General features: G+C 32.1%; 4 protein-coding genes and 1 long non-coding RNA gene across 5 annotated transcripts; 4 read left to right on the top strand and 1 right to left on the bottom strand.

Moving 5' to 3' along the window:
* Positions 1 to 146: 146 nt before the first annotated feature.
* On the top strand, positions 147 to 2,065 carry LOC106114249 (uncharacterized). Its single transcript, XM_013307374.1, has 3 exons — positions 147 to 229; positions 715 to 1,056; positions 1,857 to 2,065. Exons 1-3 carry the CDS (start codon positions 163 to 165, stop codon positions 2,063 to 2,065), a joined length of 618 nt encoding a protein of 205 aa, XP_013162828.1. The 5' UTR covers positions 147 to 162.
* A 712-nt stretch (positions 2,066 to 2,777) lies between these two features.
* Positions 2,778 to 5,648, bottom strand: LOC106114216 (uncharacterized). The gene is made up of 3 exons (XM_013307327.1): positions 5,381 to 5,648; positions 4,243 to 4,722; positions 2,778 to 3,363 (listed from the first exon to the last, which is right to left on the bottom strand). The coding sequence occupies exons 1-3, from the start codon at positions 5,549 to 5,551 to the stop codon at positions 3,184 to 3,186; spliced, it is 831 nt and encodes a 276-aa protein (XP_013162781.1). The 5' UTR covers positions 5,552 to 5,648; the 3' UTR covers positions 2,778 to 3,183.
* A 6,910-nt stretch (positions 5,649 to 12,558) lies between these two features.
* LOC106114474 (protein artemis) lies at positions 12,559 to 15,996 on the top strand. The gene is made up of 5 exons (XM_013307710.1): positions 12,559 to 12,591; positions 13,251 to 13,472; positions 14,191 to 14,350; positions 15,115 to 15,408; positions 15,542 to 15,996. Exons 2-5 carry the CDS (start codon positions 13,319 to 13,321, stop codon positions 15,648 to 15,650), a joined length of 717 nt encoding a protein of 238 aa, XP_013163164.1. The 5' UTR covers positions 12,559 to 12,591; positions 13,251 to 13,318; the 3' UTR covers positions 15,651 to 15,996.
* Positions 15,997 to 19,121: 3,125 nt separating this feature from the next.
* LOC106114494 (uncharacterized) lies at positions 19,122 to 21,729 on the top strand. The gene is made up of 5 exons (XR_001227727.1): positions 19,122 to 19,191; positions 19,282 to 19,331; positions 19,984 to 20,199; positions 20,843 to 21,031; positions 21,701 to 21,729. It is a non-coding gene; the product is annotated as an uncharacterized LOC106114494 (long non-coding RNA).
* A 717-nt stretch (positions 21,730 to 22,446) lies between these two features.
* LOC106114464 (uncharacterized) lies at positions 22,447 to 26,830 on the top strand. The gene is made up of 5 exons (XM_013307699.1): positions 22,447 to 22,549; positions 23,076 to 23,562; positions 24,544 to 24,689; positions 25,648 to 25,791; positions 26,647 to 26,830. Exons 1-5 carry the CDS (start codon positions 22,522 to 22,524, stop codon positions 26,706 to 26,708), a joined length of 867 nt encoding a protein of 288 aa, XP_013163153.1. The 5' UTR covers positions 22,447 to 22,521; the 3' UTR covers positions 26,709 to 26,830.
* Positions 26,831 to 27,806: the final 976 nt, after the last annotated feature.

Below are 27,806 nucleotides of genomic sequence, written 5' to 3'. Positions count from 1 at the left end.
GCACTGCGGGCATGATCTTGAGCTGCCGAGGTATTTGAAAAGTATTATACAGTACTACTCGTATGTGTTAACCTTTTCCATTTCAATTAAAGACATTAAATTAATTTTAATAACCGCATTTAATTTCGTGTTAATTTTCTGCTAAATCTTTACAACATTTTTATGAACTTTATCAAAACATTTTTGTCGAATATTGATTCAAAAATGAACACCTTTTACTTTTTCTTAGGTAAGTAAATATAAAGAAAAAAAAATACTGTGGAACCTGGACAAGCAAGCCCTCTCTCTAACCAGAGTTCTCGCTTAGAGAGATTTCTCTCTAACCTGAGTTTCTCGCTTATAAAGGTCTCATCCTAACCCGAGTTTCGCCTTCATCGAAAGTTCTTTCTAACCCAAGTTTCTCGCTTATTGAGGTTTCTCTCTAACCCGAGTTTCTCGCTTATAGAGGTTTCTCTCTAAGCCGAGTTTCTCGCTTATAGAGATTTCTTTCTAGCCTGAGTTTCTCGCTTATAGAGGTTTCTCTGTAAGCCGAGTTTCTCGTTTATAAAGATTTCTCTCTAACCCGAGTTTCTCGCTTATAGAGGTTTCTCTCTAAGCCGAGTTTCTCGCTTATAGGAGTATCTCTCTAACCCGAGTCTCTCGTTTATAGAGATTTCTCTCTAACCCGAGTTTCTTGCTTATCCAGATTCGTATTTAACAAGACATTTTTTACAGTATCCATTATATTAACCATGACAGAATCGTACGTTTACTTACAAGTTCGTAAAAATGGTAATCATTCTGATGTTGACGCATTAATACATAAAGTTATACCAAAGATAGATATAGAAAACTCTAGAAGGAAGATTAATCGTCGTATAAACACAAAGTCTAATCTAGAAGAACAATTAAAAGATCTAGAAAGTCTAGTCCTGGCTATACATACCGGTGTTAATGGTAATTTGGAACCGATTAAACCGAATGTAGCACGAAATATACAGAATTTTGTTAAAAATATAATTGAAAATGAAAATGTTAAAGCGTTATTTAGATCAAATAAAAGAAGTTATAATATAAGTAAGTATAATTGTAACATAATAGTTGTCGCCCGCGACTCCGTTCGCTTTTTTTTATATCATAAGGTGGTAACGAGCGAGCGAGCGGTCACCTGAAATCGCTGAAATAGCGAAGTGACCGTTGCCCATAGACATACGCAATTGCATATGCGTTGCTTACCTTTAATCAACGGAGGAGAGGATGCACAGAAAGAAAATATATTCCCTTTCATGCATCCTCTCATCCGGAAAGTCCACTTCCCATCCTTTCCTTATAAGAAAAAGGGTGGGAAGGGAAAGAGGACTAAATTAGGCCTCCGGGACAAAAACTAAATCAACTAAATTAGAAGACTATGTTCTACATCTATGCCAAATTTCAACGAGATCCATGAAGTTGTTCTTAAGATACTTTCTGACAAATATACGTAAATCCAAACATTCGCATTTATAATATTAGTAAGATTAAATATATTTTTTAACATTTTTTTTTTAATTTACTAAAATAATTAGTTAAAAACAAATTTATTGGATCTGTTTTTAGTCACGTAATAATATCAAAATTTGATAAAAGTAAAAGCTGGTAACATTTTAAAATAACTATATTTATTAACTGTCGGTGACTTATATATACATCTTACTAATATTATAAATGCGAATGTTTAGATGTATGTTAGAAGGTATCTCCAGAACGCAGGAACAGATCTTGATGAAATTTGTCATACATATAGAACATAGTCTGGAAGAACACATAGGATATATTAATTTTAGAATCGCGGGTGACAGTATTTTTTTTAGCCCTAAAATTCTAGTTTTTTTTTCTAGAACCCGAAATTGTACATTTTAAAAGTGACAAACCATCTCTTATGTTAGAGGTCAGTTTTGAATCAATAGTAAATGCGATAGACGAGATCTTAAGGTCCAAAAAGGTGAAAGACTACGCGGACACTTTGGGTCACAACGCCGCTATAATATATAGAACTCTATTAGACGAAAGCAGAAAACATGGAAAGACACAAAGAAAATCACTTTAAGAAAAAAAAATCTGAAAAAAAATCGAAAAAAAAATCTTTTTTTTTAAATAAAAGGAACCACATATTGTTTTTTTTTTAATCATTTTATGTACTTGTCTTATATATATCGAATTTATTATTATTTCTTATAACAATTGTTTAAAATTATAAAATAAAATTAACTAAACTAAAAGCTTCAAGCTTAATTTTTCTTAAAATAATTAATTTTCTTAGATACAGTAATAAAATGAGTTTTACTTTGCTTAAAAACTATTTATATACGTATAAAAAATGAATATTTAAAAAAAAATCTAATTTCAGAAAAAAACAAACATACTGAAAAATCTTACATCATAAAAAATATGCATATATCATATTACTAAAATTTTTAAATAAAACAAGACGAAAAAATCTTTTTTCGTATACATCACTATTCGATTATATCATTTTATAATTTCTATATTTAAATTCTGAACTAAAATATACAAAAAATAGTTAGATGACGATATGTCAAAATTTACAATCTGACGGTAACATACAGTTGAAACTGGTTAAGCGAGAAACCGTTTGTACAACAAACTGTTGATGACAAAGACTTAATTAACTACATGTCAAAATGGCAAATATAAATTGTCAAATTCCCAAATAAAAAATATATAATTGTCAAATAAACATAATTACCAAATTGCCAAATATAAATATAATTGGCAGTTGCCAAATATAAATATAATTGGCAATTGCCAAATAATAATATAATAACCAAAAATATAAATATAATTGAGAAATATAAATACAATTGGGGGCGTCCATAAATTAAGTAAGGTGTTTTATTTTTATTTTCTGCCCCTTCCTCCCCACCTGATGTGATGTCGTGAGATTTTATTCAACCCCCTCCCCCAAACCCCAACCTCACGTGAGATTTTTAAAAATGTGACTTTCTTACGTAAACGCGTTGGATTGTTATTATAAAAAGAAAAAAAATAGCGTGATATTTGCCAAGACCTTCCTCTCTCTAACGTAATTAGATGAGATTTGACTTGACCCCCTCCCCCCTTGAACACCTCACGTAATTTATGAATAATTGGCAATTGCCAATTATTAATATAATTGCCGAATAAATATAATTAAATCTCACCTGTTTATTGTAAAGTAAATATATCATCAGCACAATCTGTATAATTGTTACATATAGAACTATCTTTTACAAGTAATTCGTAAATATTTTCATGTTTCTTACCTTTTATATGTTCAATAATAATGTGATATTTATATGGTAATTCTGTATTACATGTCACACAGTTTAATATGTTTTCATTTATCTGCAAAAAAGAAATTAAATATAACTATAATATATACAGGGTGTCCCAAAATGTATAGCGACTTACTTCTATATATATAAAAGAAAGTGGTGTTAGTTACACTATTTATAACTCAAGAACGACTTTACCGATATGCCTGAAAATTGTTGAGGAGGTAGCTTAGAGCCAGGAGACGGACATAGGATACTATTTATTCATTTTTTTTCTTGAATTTATGCCTTGAAGAGCTGCTTTTCATTTAACTTACTAATAATAAGTTTTTTTTATATCCACGAGGACGGAGTCGCGGGCGACAGCTAGTATATATATAAAAATTAATTGCAGTTCGTTAGTCTCGCTAAAACTCGAGAACTGAACGGATTTATCATATCTTGGTCTCGAAATGTTTGTGGAGGTCTAGGGAAGATTTAAAAGGTGAGAAAAATTCTAATAATTGCCGGGAATTTCACCACGCGGACGGAGTCGCGGGCGACAGCAGGTTAATGTTAAAAAAATATGTTTAATTAAAAAAAAAACAATAAATAACATCTCACACGTCTAAATTGTTCCAAAGGTTTTGAGTACAAGGTCGAGTCCGTCTGTGTGCAAATAAAAAAAATAGTAGCCTATATCTTTAAGACTATGCCAAAATGGCGTTCTGGAGATACCTTCTAACAAACATACATCCTTAATCCAAACTCTACCATTTATAAAATACTAGTTATCGCCCGTGACTCCGTATACGTTGAATTAAAAAAAAACTAAGTAGTCTATGTGTTCTTCCAGACTATGTTCTATATGTATGAGAAATTTCATCAAGATTCATGCAGCTGTTCTGGAGATATCTTCTAACAAACATACATCTAAACATTCGCATTTATAATATTAGTAAGAGCTTACCTTTCTTATTAACGCTGGATTGAATTCATTTAAGAAATTATCTTCCAATTTTTCTAAATGACCACAATTATTCGAATGATTTGTCTGTTCGTATGTTTTCAAATCTTTTTGACACAAACAACATTTTATACCGGATTTAGTTTTGAAGAAACCATTCCAAGAATCCCAACTGATTTTCAAAACTCTACCATTATTTATAATAATTTTACTTTTCTTAGAGATTTCTTGGATATTTTTGGAGAATTCATAATAAATACCTATTTTTATTTTAGGCTCTATATATGTTGTGAATAAGATTTCTTTTTGCAAATCAATAGTAATTTGTTTTGTGCCATTTTTTACGTCTGTTTTTCTATTATTTTTGACGATTTTATGGCAAATATCTAATTGTTGTTTATGTATTGGCCATGTTATGTGAAGATTTACTTCTCTATATGTAAACATTATGTTACATAAGGAACAATGGTATGTATGTAGAATCTGTGAATATAAATATATTTTAAAATTGCCAGTTCTATATATAAATATATATTGCCATCTTTTTTTTCTCTTTGACAAAAAAGTGATAGAAATAGGTAGGCATATGCAATTGCGTATGTCTATGGGCAACGGTCACTTAAATATTTCAGCGATTTCAGGTGACCGCTTGCTCGTTTGTCACTAAAGTCGAAAAAATAGTTGCAAATTCGTGTGTTCAAGTGGGATCCAGTAATCTAGTGAGATTCCATTTTGCTGGATTGCAAATGTCCACAATATGAATTAAATTTTTTAAGTTAAAGTAAAGTACAAAAATAAAAAAATTATAATTTTGTTTTTTTTGCACCTTTTATAAGTAATTGAACTGGTTAAATAATCAGTCAGTTAATACTAAGCAAAAGATTTTAATAGAGTTTATATTATTGAAATCTATAGAAAAAAACTACAAAACTACGCGAGATCCATGGATCCCGCTGTAACTAAAACAATTGGAATCTCAACTTGGCTATAGGTTCGAATCCTAATTGAATACTATACAAAATAACAAGTAAAATTTCAAATAAATCTGTCGAAATTAAAAAAAAAATTGAAAAAGTGAAAAAAAAAAATTTTTTTTTGCAAAATTAAAAAAAAAATTGTCTAAAATAAAAAAAAAACTCACCTGTCTAAACAAATGTTTGTCATATTTCTCAAGATATTTATATTTCTTCATATTATCAATATGTTGTCGGCTATCTACATGGTGTTTCAATTTATTAAAATCAATATTTATTGAACACAAGACGCAATATTTATTTTTATTACCAGTTGGTACTAAACTATTGTATGACATCAGTGTTATTCTTGCGAATACATTTTTACGTTTTAAAAAAACTAATTCTTCAACATTAATATAAGTTTCATCGAAAATATCTTTTTCATCAACTATTTCAATGGAGTTTTCATCTTTTTTCATTAAAATTGATTCGTTTTTATCTTTTTCAATTGATTTTTTATCTTTTTTCATTAAAATTGATTCTTTTTTATCTGTTTCAATTGATTTTATATCTTTTTCCATTAAAATTGATTCTTTTTTATCTGTTTCCATTGATTTTTTATCTTTTTTCATTAAAATTGATCCCTTTTTATCTGTTTCAATTGATTTTTTATCTTTTTTCATTAAAATTGATACATTTTGATCTTTTTCAATTGATTTTTTATCTTTTTCCATTAAAATTGATTCGTTTTTATCTTTTTCAATTGAATTTTTATCTTTTTTAATTATAATTGAATCATTTTTCTCAGTTTCAATTACTTTTGGTACATTATTTAAATGTATTTTTTGATTATCAATTTGAAGTTCTTTATTTAATTCTTCAGGCGTGTGATTTTCGCTTGAATTTTCAATGTCCTTGATTATTTTCGTTGTTGGTGACAATATCATTATTTTATTTAATAATTTCACATGATTTTCTTCCATTATATGTGTATTTATTATATTAGGTTGAACAATAATATTACAAATAGCACAATGATAAGTATTTTTTATCTGAAAAAGAAAAATTAGTAGAATCAGAAACGAAAGAAATATGGCGTATGTAAGAGAAAAAAAAATTTTTTTTTTGCAAAAACCCTCTTTTGTTTCCTTTGTAATATTACAAAAAAATATTATCAAAAACTGTTCAGTGGTTTACCATGTATCAATATTTTTTTTGTTCGAAACTTGACAATATTTTTTTAAACCCTTATGTACATTTTGTATAGTATACCATACATACAACTTAATAAAAATATACGATCACTGTAGAATAGTTTTTAACTTATTTTTTTTTCAACACGTTAGCTGCCATGTCGGACTATATGACCGACAAGCTTATGTTTCAATCAGACCGTGTCGGACTATGTGTCCGACAAGCCATACTTCCATTCAACACCTCACTGTGACTTGTCGTACGCTTTTTAATCGAATTGTTGTATACAGCGTGATCCACAAGGCCCCATGTAGCTTATAAACACTTTTTTTCGTTTTCCGAAAAATCATTCTGGCGGCTAACGTGTTAACTTTGTTTTTTTGCTTTTCTTCAAGAAAAATAAATCTTGCCACAAGGGTTAAGGTTTATTCAATTAAAATTTACTTACCAATCTTATTAAATTACAGTTGTATGTCAACATAAAGGGACATCTGTTCATATTTTCTATATGAGAAACTTCTATAATATGTCTTTTAATATCTTCGCAATTTATAGCACAAATACAACAATAATTAGTAATTATCATATTATATGATAAAATAGATAAATTAAATTTAGCACAAAAAATATATAATTCTTTTATATCATTCTGTAAGGAAACTATATTATTTATAGTTTTTCCTTTATTTTCATGATTTTTTTCGATATTTTTTAAATCAGTTGTGTTTAATATATTTTTTTCTGTTAAATTTTTTATTTTTCTCTTTTGATGTCTCTTATTTATATGATCTTCTATATCTATTATTAATTGTAAATTATTACAATTCGCACAATGACATAGTCTATGGTCAACCTGGAAAAAATAATATTTATATTAAGCTTTGTCCCGATACTTCGTCTGTGTGGGATTAAAAAAGCAAATAAATTAGTTTTCCAAACTATTTTCTATATTTATGCTAAATTTAATCAAGATTCTAATTAATTTCGTTCATAAGAACAAACAAAATAAGTAAGCGAAATCGGTAAAGTTACTGTTAGGAAGAAAATCTGGAAATGTGTCAGTGTATTGACTCAACACTAGCCTTACTAATATGTCTACGTTTATGTTCCCTTACTAATCATTCTGACACTAGACTTTGTAACGAAAGCTTGCACCAAAGGATTGTAATTAATGTCTAAAAGTACCAAGATTTTTTACGTGAAAAAAGTACATCCTGTATTTTTCGATAAATTTTTTTTACCGTAGGCTATTATATCCTAAGTATGTGTTATTAATATATATTTAAACTAAGACATAAGCTAATAATTTACACATACTAAGACTAAACCAAACCAAAAAAAAATCTATTAAGATGTAACAACTGAGCAAAAAAATTTGAAAAAATGACCTCAAACATAATTCCTGAAATAAAAAAAAAATAAAAAATCACTCTCTTACCTTCCTTATCAAGAAATCACCATATTTTTTGAGAATTATACATTTTTCCAATTTGGAAAAATGTTCTTCGCTGACACAATGGTCGATTTTCAAACTAATATGACCATCATATTTGCAAACCATGCAATAATATTTATTCGATTTTAATGTCAAAACCATATGCCAAGAATCGAAGCGTACATTCATTTTTTTCCCATCAACTTCTATTTCAATAAATTTAGGTGTAATTTGAGGTTTTTTCGTCATTGACGCGTAAGAAAATGGATTATTTATCTCTTCCATATCTGATATACTTTCATCTGTACTTTCATGATCAGTATCTAGTTTATAAGCATCATAAAATCCACCAAAATCATTATCATTTCCATTATTTATGTTATTAATAGATTTAGCATCAAAATGATAGGAATCTTTATTTTCTTTATGTATATTTAAATCGTACATAATATCAGTCACTCTGTTTACAGCAAACAATAGTTTATCTTCGTGATATTTAGAAGCGAAATGTTCGTTAGATTTTTTCATATCGAAAATTTGGTTACATACACCACAGTGATAATTTTCTTTTAACTAGAAATTAAAAATATGATAAAAAAATAACGATTTTTGGTAGTTTAAAAAAAACCTCCTGAAAAACCCTAACATTTTTAATAACTACAGATCAAAATAGGAACCAAGAAACTATTCAGTCTATTGTTTAGTGAACGATTGAATATTTTTTACAATTTAATAGGTAACATTTGACACTTCATGGAAATTCCACAAAATAATCTTGTATCGGCGTGTGTACATTTTTTTTTGAAAAATTCACAATTTTTTTTTTCATATTTCAATTGCATATTTATAATAATATCAATTGAATGACGTTACAATGTTATATAAGTCTTTTTTTATTTTTAATATTAGGATGTATCAAAACAAACGAACAAAAAACATTTTTTTTTCTGTCTACTCTCACTTAGTACATGCTTGAGTAATCTTATACGTTAAACTAGCTGTCGCCCGCGATTCCGTTCTCGTGGATATATAAAGAAACATCACATCCATCTAAACATTCGCATTTATAATATAAGGAAGTTAAATAAAAAGAAGCTCTTCAAGGCATAAATTCGAAAAATAATAAAAAACAAACAATAAATAGTATCCTATGTCCGTCTCCTGGCTCTACAACTGGCTCTACCTTCTCACCAATTATCAGTCATATCGGTAAAGCCGTTCTTGAGTTATAAATAGTGTAACTAACACGACTTACGACGACGATATATATATAGTAGCTGTCGCCCGCGACTTCGTCCGCGCGGTTTTATAAAATAGATAGTAGCCGATTCTCAGAGCTACTCAATATGCTCACAAAATTTCATGAGAATCGGTCAAGCCGTTTCGGAGGAGTATGGGTACGAAAATTGTGAAACGAGAATTTTATATATAAGATATATATAGTCTTAGGGATAAATACAGATGTCACTTACCTTTCTAATAATACACAAATCATATCTACACAACGGCACATTACATTTCAAATTATTCAAATGCTCTTCATTATTTATGTGATCTTGGTAGTCCATTTCGAAATCAATCTCGCAAACACCACAATAACCCCTTCCATCGTCAAAACTCACTATCGTATGGTAATTTCGATCGGATAAATATACGTTCGAGTTTATAATCACACCGTTAGGCACTTTTTGTATACCTAAGGATAACGGTGTGCTAGATGAAGCTTCTGAAATAATAAAAAAAAAATATTTTTTTTTACAAAAAAAATTTAAGGACACATTTCCAACTTTGATCTTATTCAACTTTTTGTCTGGGCGTGAAAAACTAAAAAAAATCTCATTCATCCAAAATATTTTTTTTCTACTTGTACTGATTTTACAACTCACGGATACACGCCTAAAGTAACAGTTCGTAAACTTTGCGTCTAAAAAAAAAAACAAAAAAATATTTTTTCTTACCACTTTCTTCTGCTACATCTGTAGACATAGATGCATCCGCCATCTTAGAATCGCTTGTTTCGAAATTTAAATACGAGTTATCGTTAAATTGTTTCTCATTGAATATTTTTCCATTTATATCATATTTGTCATTAAAATTTATGTCGAGTAGTTTGTTATCTTCCTTGATAGAAATGTCCTTCGAATTTGATTTCTCAAAGGCAGAATTTTTATTATCTTCAATAACATCGTTATGGGATCCTGTATTCGACATTCTGAAAAATAAAAAAAAATGCGTAAAAAAATTTTTTTTTCTTAAAAAAAACTGGTATTTTCTTATGATGCCGAGGAATTTCAAGGTCACTGTTTAAAAACTAAAAATATTAGCTTAATTAGGTTATAGGATACAGTGGAAAAGACATACAAACAAAGCTAACACTAGAGAAACTTAAAAAAAAACTTTAAAAAATCCAATCTAAGAATTTAAAAAAAATCAAAAAATTCCAAAATAATCTTTTAGATGAGCATTTCTTTTAATTTTAAACAAAATGACAAAAAATTTAGTTTTATCAAAAAAATATTTTTTTTTATTTTGTGACAAAAATAAAAAAAAAAAATTTTGTCACAAATTCAAGTCAAAATATATGTATATTTTCTAAATAAAAATGTCTTCAATATTTGTAGCAATGAAATCCCACAATAAAACTTACCAAATACATCACAAATAATTAAAAAAAACTATAGTAGAACAATAAATTAAACCTCACATTTGAAATACTTTTAAATAACTGACAGTTAAAAACATTTTTTCATTTTTTATACACAATTCATTATTTATGTAATTAATTAATGGCCAGATTACACTTATTACTAAATAAATATAATAAAAAAATCAACAGATAGTTTTTAATAAGGCAAATATCATTATTCCAAAATGGCTGATGCAATAAAACAAAAAGTTAGCAAAAAAAAATTGTTAATAAAAACTTAACACCCTGTAACCCGATGCCCCAGAAAAAAACAAACACTCATAAAATTGTTTAGTCTGTGGTAGGTGATAACTCCGAGCCATTATTGTTATTCTGCCCGCTTCCCTTCATAGAGTTAACACATTCTTCCGAGCATCTCCATTAGCCATATTTAAATTCACATACACATATCTTTTTTCAAACAATACCTTTGTAACGATTTAATCTTATTCCTTATTATGAGTTCATCTCTTCAAACATATGCATAACTTTTTACTCATATTCTTCATCATTAGCAATTACTTTCAAACTTTACTTTCTTCTAGTGACATATTTATGTGTTTTATTCAGTTAATTTTTGGTAAGTTGGTTTAAATATATTTTTTTATATAATACCAACATAACTTTGGAAGTCAAAATTTGGTATGTATTATAAAACATGTTAAATTTTATTTATTTTACGTAACGTACGTATTGTTAGTTTCTAAGGCAAACTTATAAAGCATCTCTTAATATTAATTATTATTATTATTCTAGCAATTTTTTAACATTCAAGCTTTTGATACAAAATATCATGTAGTCTTAAGTTGGTTTGCACAATTGTAATACGATATTATAAAGTAAAATATACATACTCAAAATTGATGAAAACTGCATAAAATTTTGAAAGTGCGACGTACAACACGATTGCAATAACGCCAGTACAAAAATAAATGCAATTATCATAAACTACCGACATAATAAACAGAATATAATCCTATAAGAATTACTTTAAACGCAACGCATAGCAAATAAATAGCAAAGTTTTCGATGGCTTACTCGTATAAATGTTGAAAATTAACACAACAAAGATGAAAGAAACGGACGGCGGAATTCCCGAGCGAACACAAATGTAATGTTGCCAGCACCTCTATATTACTTTGTGCCGAAAATAATAACTGCGTCTTATTTTAATTTACCAACTTTCATTTGAAACATATTCAAACATAAAACCAAATATACTCTTTGCATAAATCTAACTAGGTTTGTTATTAGCATTAATTTTTTAATTGAAATAAAATAAAGAAAAACCTTTTAATAAGTACAAATAGTTATGCTTTTATGAATTCTTATTAAGTAAATGCAATTTCAAACTCTATTCCCTCTTAAAAACTGCTCAAAACAGGGGGCGAAGGTTGAACTGCGTCTTATTTTAATTTATCGACTTTCATATGTTCTAGTATTCAAACATAAAACCAAATATACTCTTTGCATAAATCTAACTAGGTTTGTTATTAGCATTAATTTTTTAATTAAAATAAAATTAAGAAAAAACCTTTTGAAAAGTACAAAGATTTATGCTTTTATGAATTCTTATTAAGTAAATGCAATTTCAAACTCTATTCCCTCTTAAAAACTGCTCAAAACAGGGGGCGAAGGCACTAGCAAGCATCAGAGTTACCAGTAGTAAAAATAATTAAAAAAAGGTTGTGTAAATTTTATTTTATTAAAAACTAATTTGAGCTTTTTTCTTTTGAGGTGATTTCGATGAAGAGTTTGGAGGTTCCAAGGAATTTTTAATATAAAACACCAAACATCAATAAATTATCTTAAGCTTTCAAATCAGAAAATCTCTGTGCAGATTTTAGAATCTGTAATATACGTCAGCATCAAATGTCAAATTTAGTCAACAACTTGTCGATAACAACAATATCAATGTCACTTGGACTTTGATGCACTTTAGCGGGCAAAAGTAAAACAAATCGAGTTCTTGGTGAAAAAAACTAGATACTGATTAATTAATTCATTATTTTACGGGTTAAGTTTTTGAAAAATGAAGAAGTGCCAAAGTTCATTTGATAAAATAATTGAGGAAATACCAGGTAAAAATCGTTTATAACTAAAGTGACTATAATTAAATCATTTCACATTTTACTCATACATATTGTCACCTCTTACATTCTCTTTGGTTAATAGATACAACAAACATTGAATATCCAAATGTTTTGTCTTCAAACTGCTTTTTTTTTTAAAAAAAACAAAAGTTAAAATTATAAAAATCAATTTTATCCAATAGAAGTTTCTTAATACAATAGATAGAATTTATATAAAAAATACATTAACAAAAACAACAAAATTATCTGGTTCAGTAGACATAAGCAGAACTTAAATATGGCTGTGCCCCCATCATTAATAAAAAACAATATTATGACTGTGTCACGGTAGACTACAGCTATAACATCTACATAAATGGGCATTGCCCACTGGAATACAACTACACAGAAGTCAGCCATGAAGTGGAAGTAATTTTACATACAGTCTTAGTGTGTGTACTTGTAGTTCTCATTCCTTTCACACTATTTCTTATGAAAGGAAAGAGGAAGGTGATTTGATGGTATCGGAGATGTATAGGAAGGTAAATTATCTCTTCCTGTGGGTCTCCACCGTTGTCTTCAATGTCTATGGGTAACACTTCACTGTTTCAACGAATTCAAATGGCCGCTTGCGCATTTGCCACCTTATAATTTAAAAAACATTACAGGTATAGCAGTGGATAATTTTGAAGGCCGACATTTGAATTCTCGTGCTTTTTTTCTGAGTCATTACCACATGGATCATATTCAAGGCTTAAATTCGTGCCAATTGGCAAATCACTTGAGAGAAACTAACGCTTTTATTTACACATCTGAAATTACTGCATCAATTATAAATCATGAAATGAAATGTTCTGATATTTTGAGATATGTGAAAGCGTTAGGACGAGGTGAGTTTGTTACAGTTTTTTATGCATGTAGTCAAGGATTTAAATATCCTACCCACTTCAATGATTCATATCATCATAATGCTTAAGTCAGTACACAACAAACTATGGCGACAGTTTTAGCTATGGGTATCTGTGAATAAAATCTCTGTTTTGTGAAAGGTTTTATACAGAGATGTTGTGTCAGAAACATGTCGATAGTGAACCTCCATCTAAGGTGTTAGGGGATGTCCCATACTACGTGACCCGTTGGGGTGGGGGAGCGGAGTCTTTAAAATTCTATGGTCAGTCACAGGAGCGGGGAGGGCTCAGGTTTTTGTGACGTAGGCGTTGCTTTCATAATACATTATTCACTAGTAATTTAAGTATGCATACAGTCTTGAAAAAACTTAGAAAAAACTAAAAAAATAAGTCACGTAGTATGGGTATGTTCCCTTACCTGGAGAGGAATATTTGAAAAAAAATTATAAGAATACTATTGGCTTGTAAAAAATAAATGAATATGAAAGTAGCAATAGTGTTCTTTTAAAGTATTATTTATTATACTTAAGTATTTTTATCCATGTTTTAATTGACTTCACAATATGGCGACTTTCCATCCACATTCTTATACATGAGTTTGAATCGTTTTTTAACAAGCTTTTGATATGCTTAACCACACTTATTTAAAAATATTAATAAAAAACAATTGATTATTATAAAAACTGAATATATATTACAGAAACTACATTAATTACTCTGCCCAGTATGCCAGAGATGGATTTAGAGGAATTGTTTGTAGAAGTTACATTGATTCCCGCAGGGCACTCATTTGGGTCCACGATGTTTTTATTCAAGACAACAGAAAAAACTGTCTTGTATACTGGTGATTTTAGGATAAGGTGATTGTTTTTTTTATTCAATATTAATAGGGTAGGCAACATAACGTCTTTGTTTGTTATAGGAAGGGGAATCTTTAAAAGTTAACCTTCCTTTGGAGTGGAAAGATAGATCTAAGTATAACTTGAGTCACTCACTCTTCGGCAGCTTTCCTTCAGTTCAACTAGTGAAAATCCTGGGATCTCCATTTTTTTAGCGCCCCTAAATATGGGGACTCATAGAATATATTTCCACTTTCTATTAGTACCCTCTACTATAGTGTGTCTATTTAAGATAGATTAGTTTGACAACTGACGCCTATAAAATATCTAATTAATTTTGTATGTAGATTAATGTTGTACTTAATGGACGGTTTTCATAGTGTCGGAGTGTACGCGTATTACGAACTATGAACTATCGAGAATCGGTCTTATGTTAATTTTAATTGAACAAAAAATACTAAAACTTACTTATTTCGTTACTTTTTGAATTTATAACAGATATTTAGCTATGTCTCGTGCTATTAACTAAAAAAAAACGTCAAAAACAGTTTTTTTTTGGTTGCCTAAAATCTCAATTTTTTTGGTTTAATTTTACCTATTAGTTTTGAGGAATAAAGTTGGCGAAGAAATTTTCGATTGCAAGTTCTATGAGAACATCCATCGAAAATCGATCATTTTCATAAACCGATTTTAATCAACCCATATCTAGTGAATTGTCAAACTAATCTATATCTTAAATAGACATACTGTAAGTCCATTTTGAAAGCAACCAATGTTATGTTTAGGATAAACGATATATCAAAATATGGTAACCTGCATAAAAACGATGATCCAATTCATATTGATGCTATGTATATCGATACGACATTTTTCAAAGAGAAATATGATGATTTTGCAAAAAGAACGGACACAGTTGATACTGTTATAGATGAGATCTCTAAATGGCTTAAGAAAGACAAAGAAAATGCAGTTTCTATATTTATGTACGCTAATTACACATTTGAATTCTTATTAAATAAAATATATCAAAAGTTAAATATGAAAGTTTATATAAATGACCATAAATGGGATTTTTACAGGTAAAAATGTTTTATATTATTTTATTTCAATACTAGCTGTCGCTCGGGACTCCGTCCGCGAGAAATGAAGAAAAACACTTAATAAGTTCCTAATAATTATTAGATTTTTTCTCACCTTTTAAGCCTTCTCTAGACCTCCACGAACATTACAAGACCAAGATAAGATAAATCCGTTCATCCAATCTCGAGTTTTAGAGAGACTAAGGAAAAAAAATCCCCGTTTTTGCAACATATCTCACTGACGCTTCGCTTCTATTGGTCGCAGCGTAATGTTATATAGCCTAAAGCCATCCTCTATAAATGGAATGGGTTGACCGACGACGTGTCGCCATCGCACACCGCTCGCTTCAACCAACTTCGTGCGGTTTAAGAAACGGAGCAATTTAGCGTCCTCGGAATTCTTTTCGGGGACACCGGGACTCGTAAGTAAAAGGGACAGTCCCGTTCATAACGAGACGTCTGGTCACGTTAGGCATAAGTCATGTTGAGTTTGCTATTGTTTGCATATGACGGACACGCGACAGCTAATCTATATCTATATACTAATATTATAAAAAGGAAAAGTTTGTTTGTTTAAACGCGCTAATCTCAGGAACTATTGGTCCCATTTGAAATTTTTTTTTTGGATAGTCCATTTATAGAGGCTGTACGGTATATAACATTACGCTGCGACCAATAGTTTTTTTTAATTACGTACGAACGGATTCGCGACATTTATAATATTATAAAGATTATATGTATTCTTCCAGCAAAATCCAACATCTTGTACCGAGTGTTACAAATGATCCTGAAGATTGTAGAATACATCTATGTAGAAGTAAATTTGAATTTAAAAATCATATAAATTGTATACCTTATGATTATTTTAAACAATATCTTCATATACATTTGACAGCTCAGAAATGGGACGGTTATAATATAAACGAATCACCAATAGTTAGAAGATCGAATACCTCATTTGATGCGTGTTTTTCAACGCATTGTTCTAGAAATGAGATACTGTATTTCGTTTCATATTTCAATCCGTCTAAAGTTGTTGGTTTCCCAAATGATTATGTGAAACCTGATGATGGAAGTGATGAGGAATTTGTTTTGACACCGAAACGTTCAATGAGAAAGAGACAGAACGATGTATCGGAAGAAAGTCTGAATAAAGTCAAAAATATATTATAAATATGCGTCCCGGAGACCTAATTTAGTCCTTACCCTTCCAACCTTTTTTCTCATAAGGAAAGGATGGGAAGTGGAAGTGGACTTTCCGGATGAGAGGATGCATGGAAAGAGAAAGAGTGGTAGAACCCGCTTTAACATCTTCGCACGAATTGGCCAGGTTCGCCCGGTGAAATACCACCACCACACAGAAAAAAGGCGTGAAGTGGAAGAAATTCCGCGTTTCGTCTGATGAGTGTGCGTCCCGGAGGCCTAATTTAGTCCTCTTTCCCTTCCCACCCTTTTCTTATTAGGGAAGGATGGGAAGTGGAAGTGGACTTTCCGGATCCTCTCATCCGGAAAGTCCACTTCCACTTCCCATTCTTTCATTATAAGAAAAAGGGTAGGAAGGAAAAAGACGTATAGTGAGCTGATGATGAAGAGGTCTTAGTTTCACAGAGGATAAATGTATTATTACAACAAGAAGGAAGAAAGAACAAATGTAAATGAAAAAAAGTTGCCATATATGTATTAGGGTTGCCAATTCGATGAAAAAATTCAAGCGATGTCAAAAACTGTTATATTTTTTAAAATGTCGAGAATTTCTTTTCCAGTCAGACTGGTATTGTTTGTCAAAATTTTAGGAATAATTAATTGGCAAGACTGTGATGAGACTGATAAAAAACCAAAGAAAGATACAGAAAGAAAGTTGTTGATTTAAAAACTTGTTTGACTCGGTGGGCATTAGTTAAAAAATAGTCATTGACGTTTAGTCGAAACTAATATTGTTTGCTTGCGGTTCGTACACACAACGTTGATGTGACGCGAGTCTGACACACACAGACGTGTCAACTGTGTTTGCTCCGCCATCTTGAATATTGCAGCCATTTTTTCGCGGCTATTTTGACAGATAGAAAGATCTATATGTTGCCAACGCATGCTTATGTATATTCTATGATATTGTTTTGTCCTTAGCGACTAAAATTAGGTTTCATAGATTTGAGTTGCCTAGTGTACAAAGTATGTTTTATATTGTTCAAAAACAATTAAAAATATATAATATTTTTAAGAAAACGCAGACATAGTCGTGAGTTTTCAACTAGTCTTAAGTATGGTGCTTATAATAATCTGAATAAAATGATTTGTAAGGGACTTTAAGTGTTGTTTTATTTAGTCCTAAGTCATATACTAAAGGTCCGTTTACATACAATGGGGCAGAGAATGGAGCAAATAAAATAAAGATTTATACTATTGTAACAATTTGATTATTAACATTAAAGACTTTTAAGTTAAGTCTTGATAAAAATACGTAAAAAGTAAAACTTAACTTATCGTGTTTATGTTTTTTTATACTGAATAAACCTGTGCTCGACCACAAACAGATACACATATCACATATGAGGGATTCTCTTCCGGATGGGAAGCATACGCACTAAACCCTTCTGTTCCTCCTACGCATCATGACGAGGCCACGGGTACGCTTGCGCTTTCGTCCGCGACCTCGCCTGCGTCAGCTGTCGAAGCAGTTCCCATTTTCGGGGAGGGCCTACCTTCAGCCTCAGGCGCTGGATCCCCCCGTATCCAGCGCCCTAGGGCTGTTGTGGGAGGCGAGGGCGGCGATATATTGCCGCTTTCGCCTCTCCACTCGTTTGCAGCGGTGCGGGTGCGCTAGGGGGTCGCCTTCGCGCTCCCCTTTCTGTGACTCCTTCTGCGAAATCCCCACTTCGCAAAAGGCGGCGACGGCTTCCCAGGACCTCTCACTTCCCAGCATAGCGTGTATAACACCAGGGAGTAAGAGGTCAGTCACCTATTAATCATACTCTTGAAGATACCCACGTATAACTTGGTGGAAACTATGATGTCAGCAACAAAAAATATGCTTTCCGCCACGGTCTGTGTAAACGGGCCTTAAAAGAACACTGACTAATTAACGTTAATTAGCTATAAAAGAAAACGATTAATTTTAAAGCTTCTGTTTGGATTTTGAAAGTAATTTCATTACCAAAACGATGGCTATAGTCGTTACCATCTTGTTGTTAAATTTAGTAATACGTAAGTTAAAAACCTAATAATATTAATTTTACTAAATATTAGCTGTCGCCCGTGACTCCGTCCGCGCGGAATTAACATAACAATTAGTAGCCTATGTGTTCTTCCAGACTACGACTATAGTATGGCAAATTTCATCGTAATCCATCCATCCATCCATCTAAACATTTGCATTTATAATATTAGTAAAATTAAAAAGCAAAACTGACGTGTGTGTATGCGTAGATGTATGAATGAGGATGCGAGAAAAGTTCCGTAGTCTCTGCCTACACCGATGGGTTACGGGCGCGAATTGTGTTGTTATGGACAGTATATGTTGTCCGAGCGGTATTAAAATAAAGATTAGTCTATGTGTTCTTCCAGACTATGTTCTACATCTATGACAAATTTCAGCGAGATCCATGCAGCAGTTCTAGTGATACCTTCTAACAAACATCCATCCATCTAAACTTTTGCATTTATAATATTAGTAATCTAGGCGTTCATTTGACATTTGTATAATAACATATTGCCGTCATATATAATCTAGTTTTTGGTTCTATTTCTAGATTGTCAAGCACAAACAAAGAAATATGTAGAAAGAATGTAAGTATATAAATAAATTAGAAAATACTAATAATATAAAGTCTTTCTTATATCTTAATTTACTTTGTTACATTTATAATTCTTTTTCAGCCCACCATCAAAATATTCAAACCCAAATTTCGTCAGGGATCGACTAAAAAGTATTTTTTTATTTACTTATTGTTCTACTAGCTGTCGCTCGCGACTCAGTCCGCGTGGAATTACTAAAACATAATAAGCCTGTGTGCTAGACTATGTTCTATATGTATGACAAATTTCATCTAGATCCGTTTAGCTGTACCGGAGATAGTTTCTAACAAACATCCATTTAAACATTCGCATTTATAATAATGTCTAGTACGAATATAAACTGTACAAGTTTACAATTATTCGGTGACTCTTTTTGACAGTGACATTTGACGTTTAATTTTGACATATAAAAGTGGAATTCTATGGTGTGTGCTTCTGCAGACATTACTATTTGGTCCAACATTCCTGAATCCAGTCCCATTGACACCCATCTTATAAATTTTAATTTCTTATTTGATATGAAAAATGCGTCAAACTGTCTTACAGCTCTAATCATACTATCATACTAATATTATAAATGCGAATGTTTGGATAGATGGATGTTTGTTTAAACGTATCTCCGGAACCCCTGAACGGAACAAACTAAAATTTGGGATAGATGTAGAACCATAGTCTGGATGAACACATAGACTACTTAATTCCGTACGGACGGAGTCGCGGTCGACAGTTGAGTTAATAATTGAGTAATTCTCACTCGTCTACTAAATACATTGTTCATTTCAGATATAATAATTAAGCCATTTGTTAATGAGACATGGCAAAATCGATTCGATAAACCCTTCCATCCAGCTTGGATGGATTACTGTGACCCATACCATTGTAATGATTATCATAAAACAGCCTGCGGATTGAATCGAAAAAGGATGAGATTCAAATGGTTTCAAAGTGGATGTCATATAGCTTTGAATAACTTATGCGCGGCGTATCGCGGAAATCTTAGTACGTATTGAGGTTATCTTTCTAAATAGGTTTTTTTTTTATAAATTAAGATTGAGTTGTGATAAGGTGTGCATCCCATGAGGTCTAGTTTTAATCCTTTAGGAAGGGAAAATATTCTCTTTCTGTGCATCCTCTCCTCCGTTGATTTAAGGTAGGCAATGCAGCAATTGCGTATGTCTATGGGCAATGGTCGCTTTTCTATTTCAGCGATTTCAGATGTCCGCTCGCTAGTTTGCTGTCTTATGATATAAAAAAGCGGTGGTAATGGTTTTATATCTCTAAAATAGTGACTTGACTGCCCATATATTGTAACAAGTATTTATAAATGCGACCTTTGATCGAAACAGGACGAACAGTAATAGGATATTTCCCCTTTTATAGGTTTCATTTTCCCGACAATTCTACTTCATCTTCCCATTTCTTATCAAAATTGTTCTTCTCGTCATTTGACGTCTGACTGATACAGAGACAGTGATATCAGCTATACGTCCCGACTGAGGTTCTTGGAGTCTACCGCAAGTTAGACTGGGTTTTAGTGAATTTCTGACCAAAATCATCATTTAAAACATATCGTTATCAATACAAGGACGTTTTATACAGAGATTTTCGTCTCAGAAACTAACCGTTAGTCAATTCATTTCAGAATACGATATGATAGAAGCAAAATTTTGTATTCATTACACGATATTTTTAAGATCTGGTTGTCCAGCCAGTTGTAGTGATGATGATATTAAACCAGTTTGTGCGGTCAGCAGTATTGATAATCATGTTGTTCTTTTTAAAAATATTTGCGCTTTAGACACAGCGAATTGTCGTCAAGGTGTCTTACAAGGTAAGTTGACATACTTACTAATATTATAGTGTAGAGCCCGCTTTAACATCTTCGCACGTATTGTCCCGACTCGCTCAGTGAAATACCACGACCACACAGAAGACAGGCGTCAAGTGGAAGCAATTCCGCGTTTCGTTTGATAAGTGTGCGTCCCGGAGGCCTAATTTAGTCATCTCCCTTCCCACCCTTTTTCTTATAAGGAAAGGATGGGAAGTGGAAGTGGACTTTCCGGATGAGAGGATGCATGGAAAGGGAAGATATTTTCTTTCTGTGCATCCTCTTCTCCGTGGATTAAAGGCAGGCAACGCATATGCAATTGCGTATGTCTATGGGCAACGGTCACTTCGCTATTTCAGCGATTTCAGGTGGCAGCTCGCTCGTTTGCCACCTTATGATATAAAAAAAAGACGGATGTTTGTTTGAAATCTCCGGAACGGGTGAACGGTTCTCATTTAAATTTGTCATAGATGTAGAACATAGTCTGCAATTACACATAGACTTATTTTTATTAATTCCGCCCGGATGAAGTCGCGGACAGCTAGCAACAGTTAATTTGGTGGCAACAGAGCCGCCAAGATATTTGAAAACATTTATACCACTTTTATAAGGAATTTGCGTTTTGTTTTTTATAAGATCGGATTACTATTTTTTTATTTTTTTTTATTTCAGAATACGAACGTGTACATATAAATATATGTGCTAATTACCTTTAAACCAAAAATATATAACGTCTCTGCAGTTTGTATATAAAAATATTCACATAAAAGTTATGTTATCCCAGTTTTTTTAATGTAAATATTTTCGATATTGTAAGCTCACGGTTGGTAGAAAGAATAAATAAAACCTATTCACAATTTTGTGTTTTATTATTAATAAAGAATTGAATTATCTACCGCCTAAAGTTCATCGTACACTAGGCAAAGTTGTAGTCGATGAGTGACTACGCAATTCATATTCGTCAAGTTTGTACTTTAGTCGACAAAAGTCGCTTGTATCCTGTGCAGCATCACGATGTTATCCTTTCAAGAACGTCGGAAATTAACCGGTATGACTATCCATACTAATATTATAAAGCGGACGAGTTTGTCTGTTTGTTTAAACGCGCTAATCTCAGGAACTACTGATCCGATTTCAAAAATACTTTTTTTGTTGGATAGCCCATTTATAGAGGAAGGCTTTATGATATATAACATCACGCTGCGACCAATAGGAGCGAAGCGTCAGTGAAAAATGTTGCAAAAACGGGGAAAATTATTTCCATTTGAGGACTTTTGTTACAGAACACATAGGCTATCAATTAAGTTTTTTTGGTGACAGCTAGTAAATTAATAATTTCAAACGGGTAAAGTCGTAGGCGTTAGCTACTACATCAATATTAAGGTAATTTTTATCGCAGTTTTGTTTTGAACATGATTTTGTTGATTAACGCTTGGATTAAAACTTTAATCCAACATCGTAGAAACCTAAACACAATGAAAATCTAACTTAACATGAAGACCTTCATTATTATTTTATTAAGTAAGTTTTGTTAATATACAATATTTAAAAATCAATATTTTTTTACTATTATAATACCTTTTTAATATAAGGTTGCAAATGAACAAGCGGTCACTTGAATTTCTTGAATAGCGAAGTGCACGCTATCTATAGACAATTCGCATTTGCTTTTATACATAAACTAATAAAGAAAGATTTCTTTTCAGTTGTCGTTACAATAAAATGTATCTCCAATAATCTTTTTTAATCATAAGGTGGTAAACAAGCGAGCGGCCACCTGAAATCGCTGAAATAGCGAAGTGACCGTTGCCCATAGACATACGCAATTGCATATGCGTTGCCTACCTTTAATCGACGGAGAGGATGCACAGAAAGAAAATATCTTCCCTTTCCATGCATCCTCTCATTCGGAAAATCCACTTCCACTTCCCATCCTTTCCTTATAAGAAAAAGACTGGGAAGAGAAAGAGGACTAAATTGGACCTAGAAACTGATCCAGTAATCACTGGCAGTTAAAAATTATTTCGTTTTTTATAATCTATTTCAGCTCTCATAAACAACGTCTTGAGCCCAACACCGTCGGTGAAAGAACGTATCGCAATACTGAAAAGTAAATTACTTAACGATGGACATGCATCTCACCCATCAATATTCAATTACTATGATGAAGCAAGTGACGATTATGAAAATCATGATTTCCTTATCGAGCCAATAACAAGAAATAGAGCAAATAAGAAGTATAAATTTAAAACTAAAACAACACAAATAACAAACGTAACAAAACAAAGTAATCCACAAGCGAAACGTCAAGGATTAAAACCTTTTTTAAAATCACAAGCGAATACAAAGAAAAAAGAGAAATTATTTCTTAATCCGATGGATATTTTCTATAGAAGGCTTATAGGGGAACAGTATAAAGACGAAAATTGGAGATGGACGTTATGCCAAGATATAATAACACCTTTTTTAACTGGTGTAAAGAAAGGTCCGATGGAAATGACTAAAATAGGAATTAAACATGCAATACCGGAAAGGTATTATTTTTAATTTAATATGGCATATTGCCTTCTTTTCGGCGCAAAAGACGATGCGCAGAAAGAGGATATTTCTCCTTCCCATCTTTCTAATATAATTGCTCAAGTTTAGATGGATAAATAAGAAGATATCTGCAGAACGATTGCATGGATAGTCTGGAAGAACACACTTCTATTTTTTTTTTGTAAATCGGGGCAAACGGAATTTCTGGCGACAGCTTGTTTTCTTTTTTTTTATAGGAGAAGGGGGCAAACGAGCATCGAATCGCCTAATAATATTTGATCCGACGCCCATGGACATCCGCAACGCCAGAGGAACCGCAGATGCGTTGCCGGCCTTTAAGGAAGGTGTACGCTCTTTTCTTGAAGGCCGTAGTCTTTTTTTAAAGTAGTAAATGTTTGGAAATACCGCTGAGGACAATGTATTCCACAACGCGGCTGTGCGAGGTAAAAAGTTACGCGAAAATCTCGTCGTTGTGGAATACCAGCCATCGAGATGGCTTACAAGAAAAGTATGGGAAGAGAACGTGGACTAAAATTAATCCACCGCCGCGCACTCTCATCAGACGAAACGTGGCATTGCTTCCACTTGACGGCTAAACGGAAAAATATTGTTGAATGCTCTAAGTAGTACTGTTAAAATGAGATAAACATATGAATTAATAACTGGAAGGAGTAATTAGGACTGTCGTTTGACATATATGTCTTTTGTTTTTGGTGTGTGGTTCCAATTCACTCGATTTTTTGTGTTTACTAAGTTTTATGTTTGATCTTTGACTCAATTTTTCGATAATAAGCAGATCAAACAGTTTTACACATAGCTTAAATTAATATAATCAATATCAACCTATTGTACTCCATCCATACATCTCTGTAAGCTGTCATATTTGAATTCCCTTCTTACGCACATCTTTCACACAATAAGGACATTCTTTAGTCTTACTCTACCTTTGTAGAAGTTAAAAAATTAATTTGTTTCAGAATGTTCCATTTATTAAGCATTAACATGAGCGCATACGCTAAAGAGGATGTGTTCGCGTTGATGTATCAGATAAGCAAGGTACAAATTCGACTCTACCAATGGGATGTAATGCCGATAAGGGTCTTGATAAATTTACTAGTAAAAGGTAATAAAAAAAATCAAGTAATATTATAGTTCTACTAGTCAAACCATTTCGTTTGATACCCATATTGAACAAAAATATGTGTATTTTGTAACGGCAATCTTAGATTTTTTTTTGTGGAAATACTAAATACGGCTCTATGTCATCAACCATCGTCATATAACAGTGGTAGAGCCCGCTTTAACATCTTCGCACGAATCAGCCCCGCTCGCCCGGTGAAATACCACGACCACACAGAAGACGGGCGAAGTGAAGTGGAAGCAATTCCGCGTTTCGTTTGATGAGTGTGCGTCCCGGAGGCCTAATTTAGTCCTCTTTCCCTTCCCATCCTTTTCTTTATAAGGAAAGAATGGGAAGTGGAAGTGGACTTTCCGGATGAGAGGATGCATGGAAAGGGAAGATATTTTCTTTCTGTGCATCCTCTCCTCCATTGATTAAAGGTAGGCAACGCATATGCAATTGCGTATGTCTATGGGCAATGGTCACTTCGCTATTTCAGCGATTTCAGGTGACCGCTCGCTCGTTTGCCACCTTATGATATAAAAAAAAACCTGCCCTTATCCCTATCGAGGGTCGGCACAGTATGTACTACGTCATACGTCTCTATCAGCCGTCATATCCGAGTCTACCCACTTCCTACGCATATCCTCTTTTACACAGTTATTCCATACTTTTAAATGCGGCTCTATGTATCCTTTGTTATCCTACATTCTATACCTCTCCAAACCTATAGAAACGCCAGAACGCAATTAACAGTTTGCATCTTACGAATATTATAAATGCGGAAGTTCAGAATGATGGATAGATGTTTGTTTGAAAATATCTCCGAAACGACTTAACGGATTTCGATGAAATATCGCATACATATAGAACATAATCTGGAAGAACACATAGACTACTTATTTAGTTTTAATCCGCACGTACAGAGCTGAGGGCTACAGCTTGTATCAAATAATTACAGGAAAGGCGCATACTTTTCGTAATTTAAAAGCAAGCATGAGAGAAATGTTTGAAAATTGGCATTTAGATTTTCGTAATTTGACGAAAATAATTGAACAAACTCGTATTATACGACCAGCTTGTACCGTAACATCGCAATATACAGGTAAATTAAATATCTATATTAATATTATAACCTAGAAATCATCTCCCAGTCTCCTGACTCATTTGGGGGCTAACCTAACCTATACCTTATTCCAGTCTTCACTCCCTTTTTGATCATGTCACTTTATATACCATATTTCAATATTTATAATAACTAAAGACCTTCGTACACAAGGCAACGTAAATTTTCAAAACTAATCTTTACTAATATTATAAAGCGGAAGAGTTTGTTTGTTTAAACGCGCAAATCTCAGGAACTACTGGTTCGATTTGAATTTTTTTTGTTGGATAGTCCATTTATAGAGGAAGGCTTTAGGCTATATAACATTACTGTGACCAATACTTATTTTTAATTCCGCGCGGACGGAGTCTCGGGCGACAGCTGGTAGAGTAGAGCGTTAGTACGTCATTGAACTTCATACACATAACCTTGAATATATGCGTCAATTGGCTCGTAGAAGCACCGCAGATACGGATTGAACGGGTTTCCTTTGTCTAAACGCGTGGATGGACGCAGCGGTATATCATGGAAAGTAAACTAAATATGTCGCAGGCCAATGGACGCATACTTTTAATCGTTGACGGGAGTCGTCTATTCGTTCAGTACAGACATAGCAACTATATGTCAACTGTACTTGCTCCGCCATATTGAGAATTACAGCGACTTATCTCGCGATGATATTGACAAACAGTTTTCTGTCTTTGGGAATGACAGATAGAAATGTCAAAACGCGCTGTCTACCTTTATGACATTTCAATGGGTGATTCGCTAATTTACTAAAATGGCCAGTATTAGAATATTTACGATGCCTTGGATTATTAGAGCTTGTAATTAAAATTTACTTTTTTAATACAGGTTCAACGAAAACTGCCAAAGTGTCAAGATATAAACAATTTACGACAACGCCAAATTCTTAGTTTCAGCCTGACCACTTTACAACTATTGTAAAAAATTTGTTACTGTGTGTTTCCAATAAATGTTCTATACGCGCCATTTTGTGACGTCATAGCTCTCAAATCCAATAAAAGTAGAGTAAACAAAACAGATATTGTTAAAGTAGTTTAATTTTTTTCTTTCAATCGATGTTTTTTTAAATCGATCACATTGAATTCATTTTATTTGAAACGCATAAAAAACAATAATAAAAAATATGGATTGTTTCAAAATGAAAAGCTACTATTTAATTTAGTTCCCCGTCTTTAATTTTTCCTTATGATCCTTCTGTCAAACGCTTGTATTTTTATTAACATTACTTAGGCCACAGATTATATAAAGAATAGACAACTTTTAATTCAGACCACAAAAGTCAGTAAAAAGGCTTCCCTTTGCCTTTTGAACAGATGAATTTCCTCAGTGTTTTAATCTATAATATAAAAATTAAGCTCTAAATGTGTTGGTAAGCGCATAACTCAACAACGCCTGGACCAATTTGGCCAATTCTTTTTTTTAAATGTTCGTTGAAGTTCAAAGATGGTTTTTAAGGCGTGAAAAATTCGAATAATGGAAACCCTCTAGGAACCTTTCTTTAATCACGCGACAGCTAGTTTACAATATAAAGGGACATTTCAAAAAATTATTTATGATTACACGTCAAACTTATATAACAACTAGTTGTCGACCGCGATTCCGTCTGCGTGAGATTAAAAAATTATTCTAACCGATTTTCAGACCTACTGAATATGCATATAAAATCGTATAAAAATCTGTCTAGCTGTACAAGAGGAATATGGTAACTAACATGGTGACACGAGAATTTTGTAAGTTAAGACTAGGATTTTATCCTAATTTCAGATTGAATAGAGAATAAAATAAAACTGGATATCCATAAATAATTTATATTTTAAATACTTTTCCTAATAAAGATTATATTTGTCTAACAGACAGACCATTAATTGGGTATTTCCTTACCTTTTTTATCTGCCTGTCAAACATTGGTCTGTAGTTGACGTGTGCAGATTTTTTTCCATTATCCATCAGATTATGAGCCGATATCTTTTTCAATCCTTTCTCGTTAA

The sequence above is a fragment of the Papilio xuthus genome, unplaced genomic scaffold, assembly GCF_000836235.2.
Source record: "Papilio xuthus unplaced genomic scaffold, Pxut_1.1 DF829673.1, whole genome shotgun sequence".
Lineage (NCBI taxonomy): Eukaryota > Metazoa > Arthropoda > Insecta > Lepidoptera > Papilionidae > Papilio > Papilio xuthus.
The sequence above is the reverse complement of the archived record's forward strand: the minus strand, read 5'-3'. Positions and strand labels throughout refer to the sequence as shown.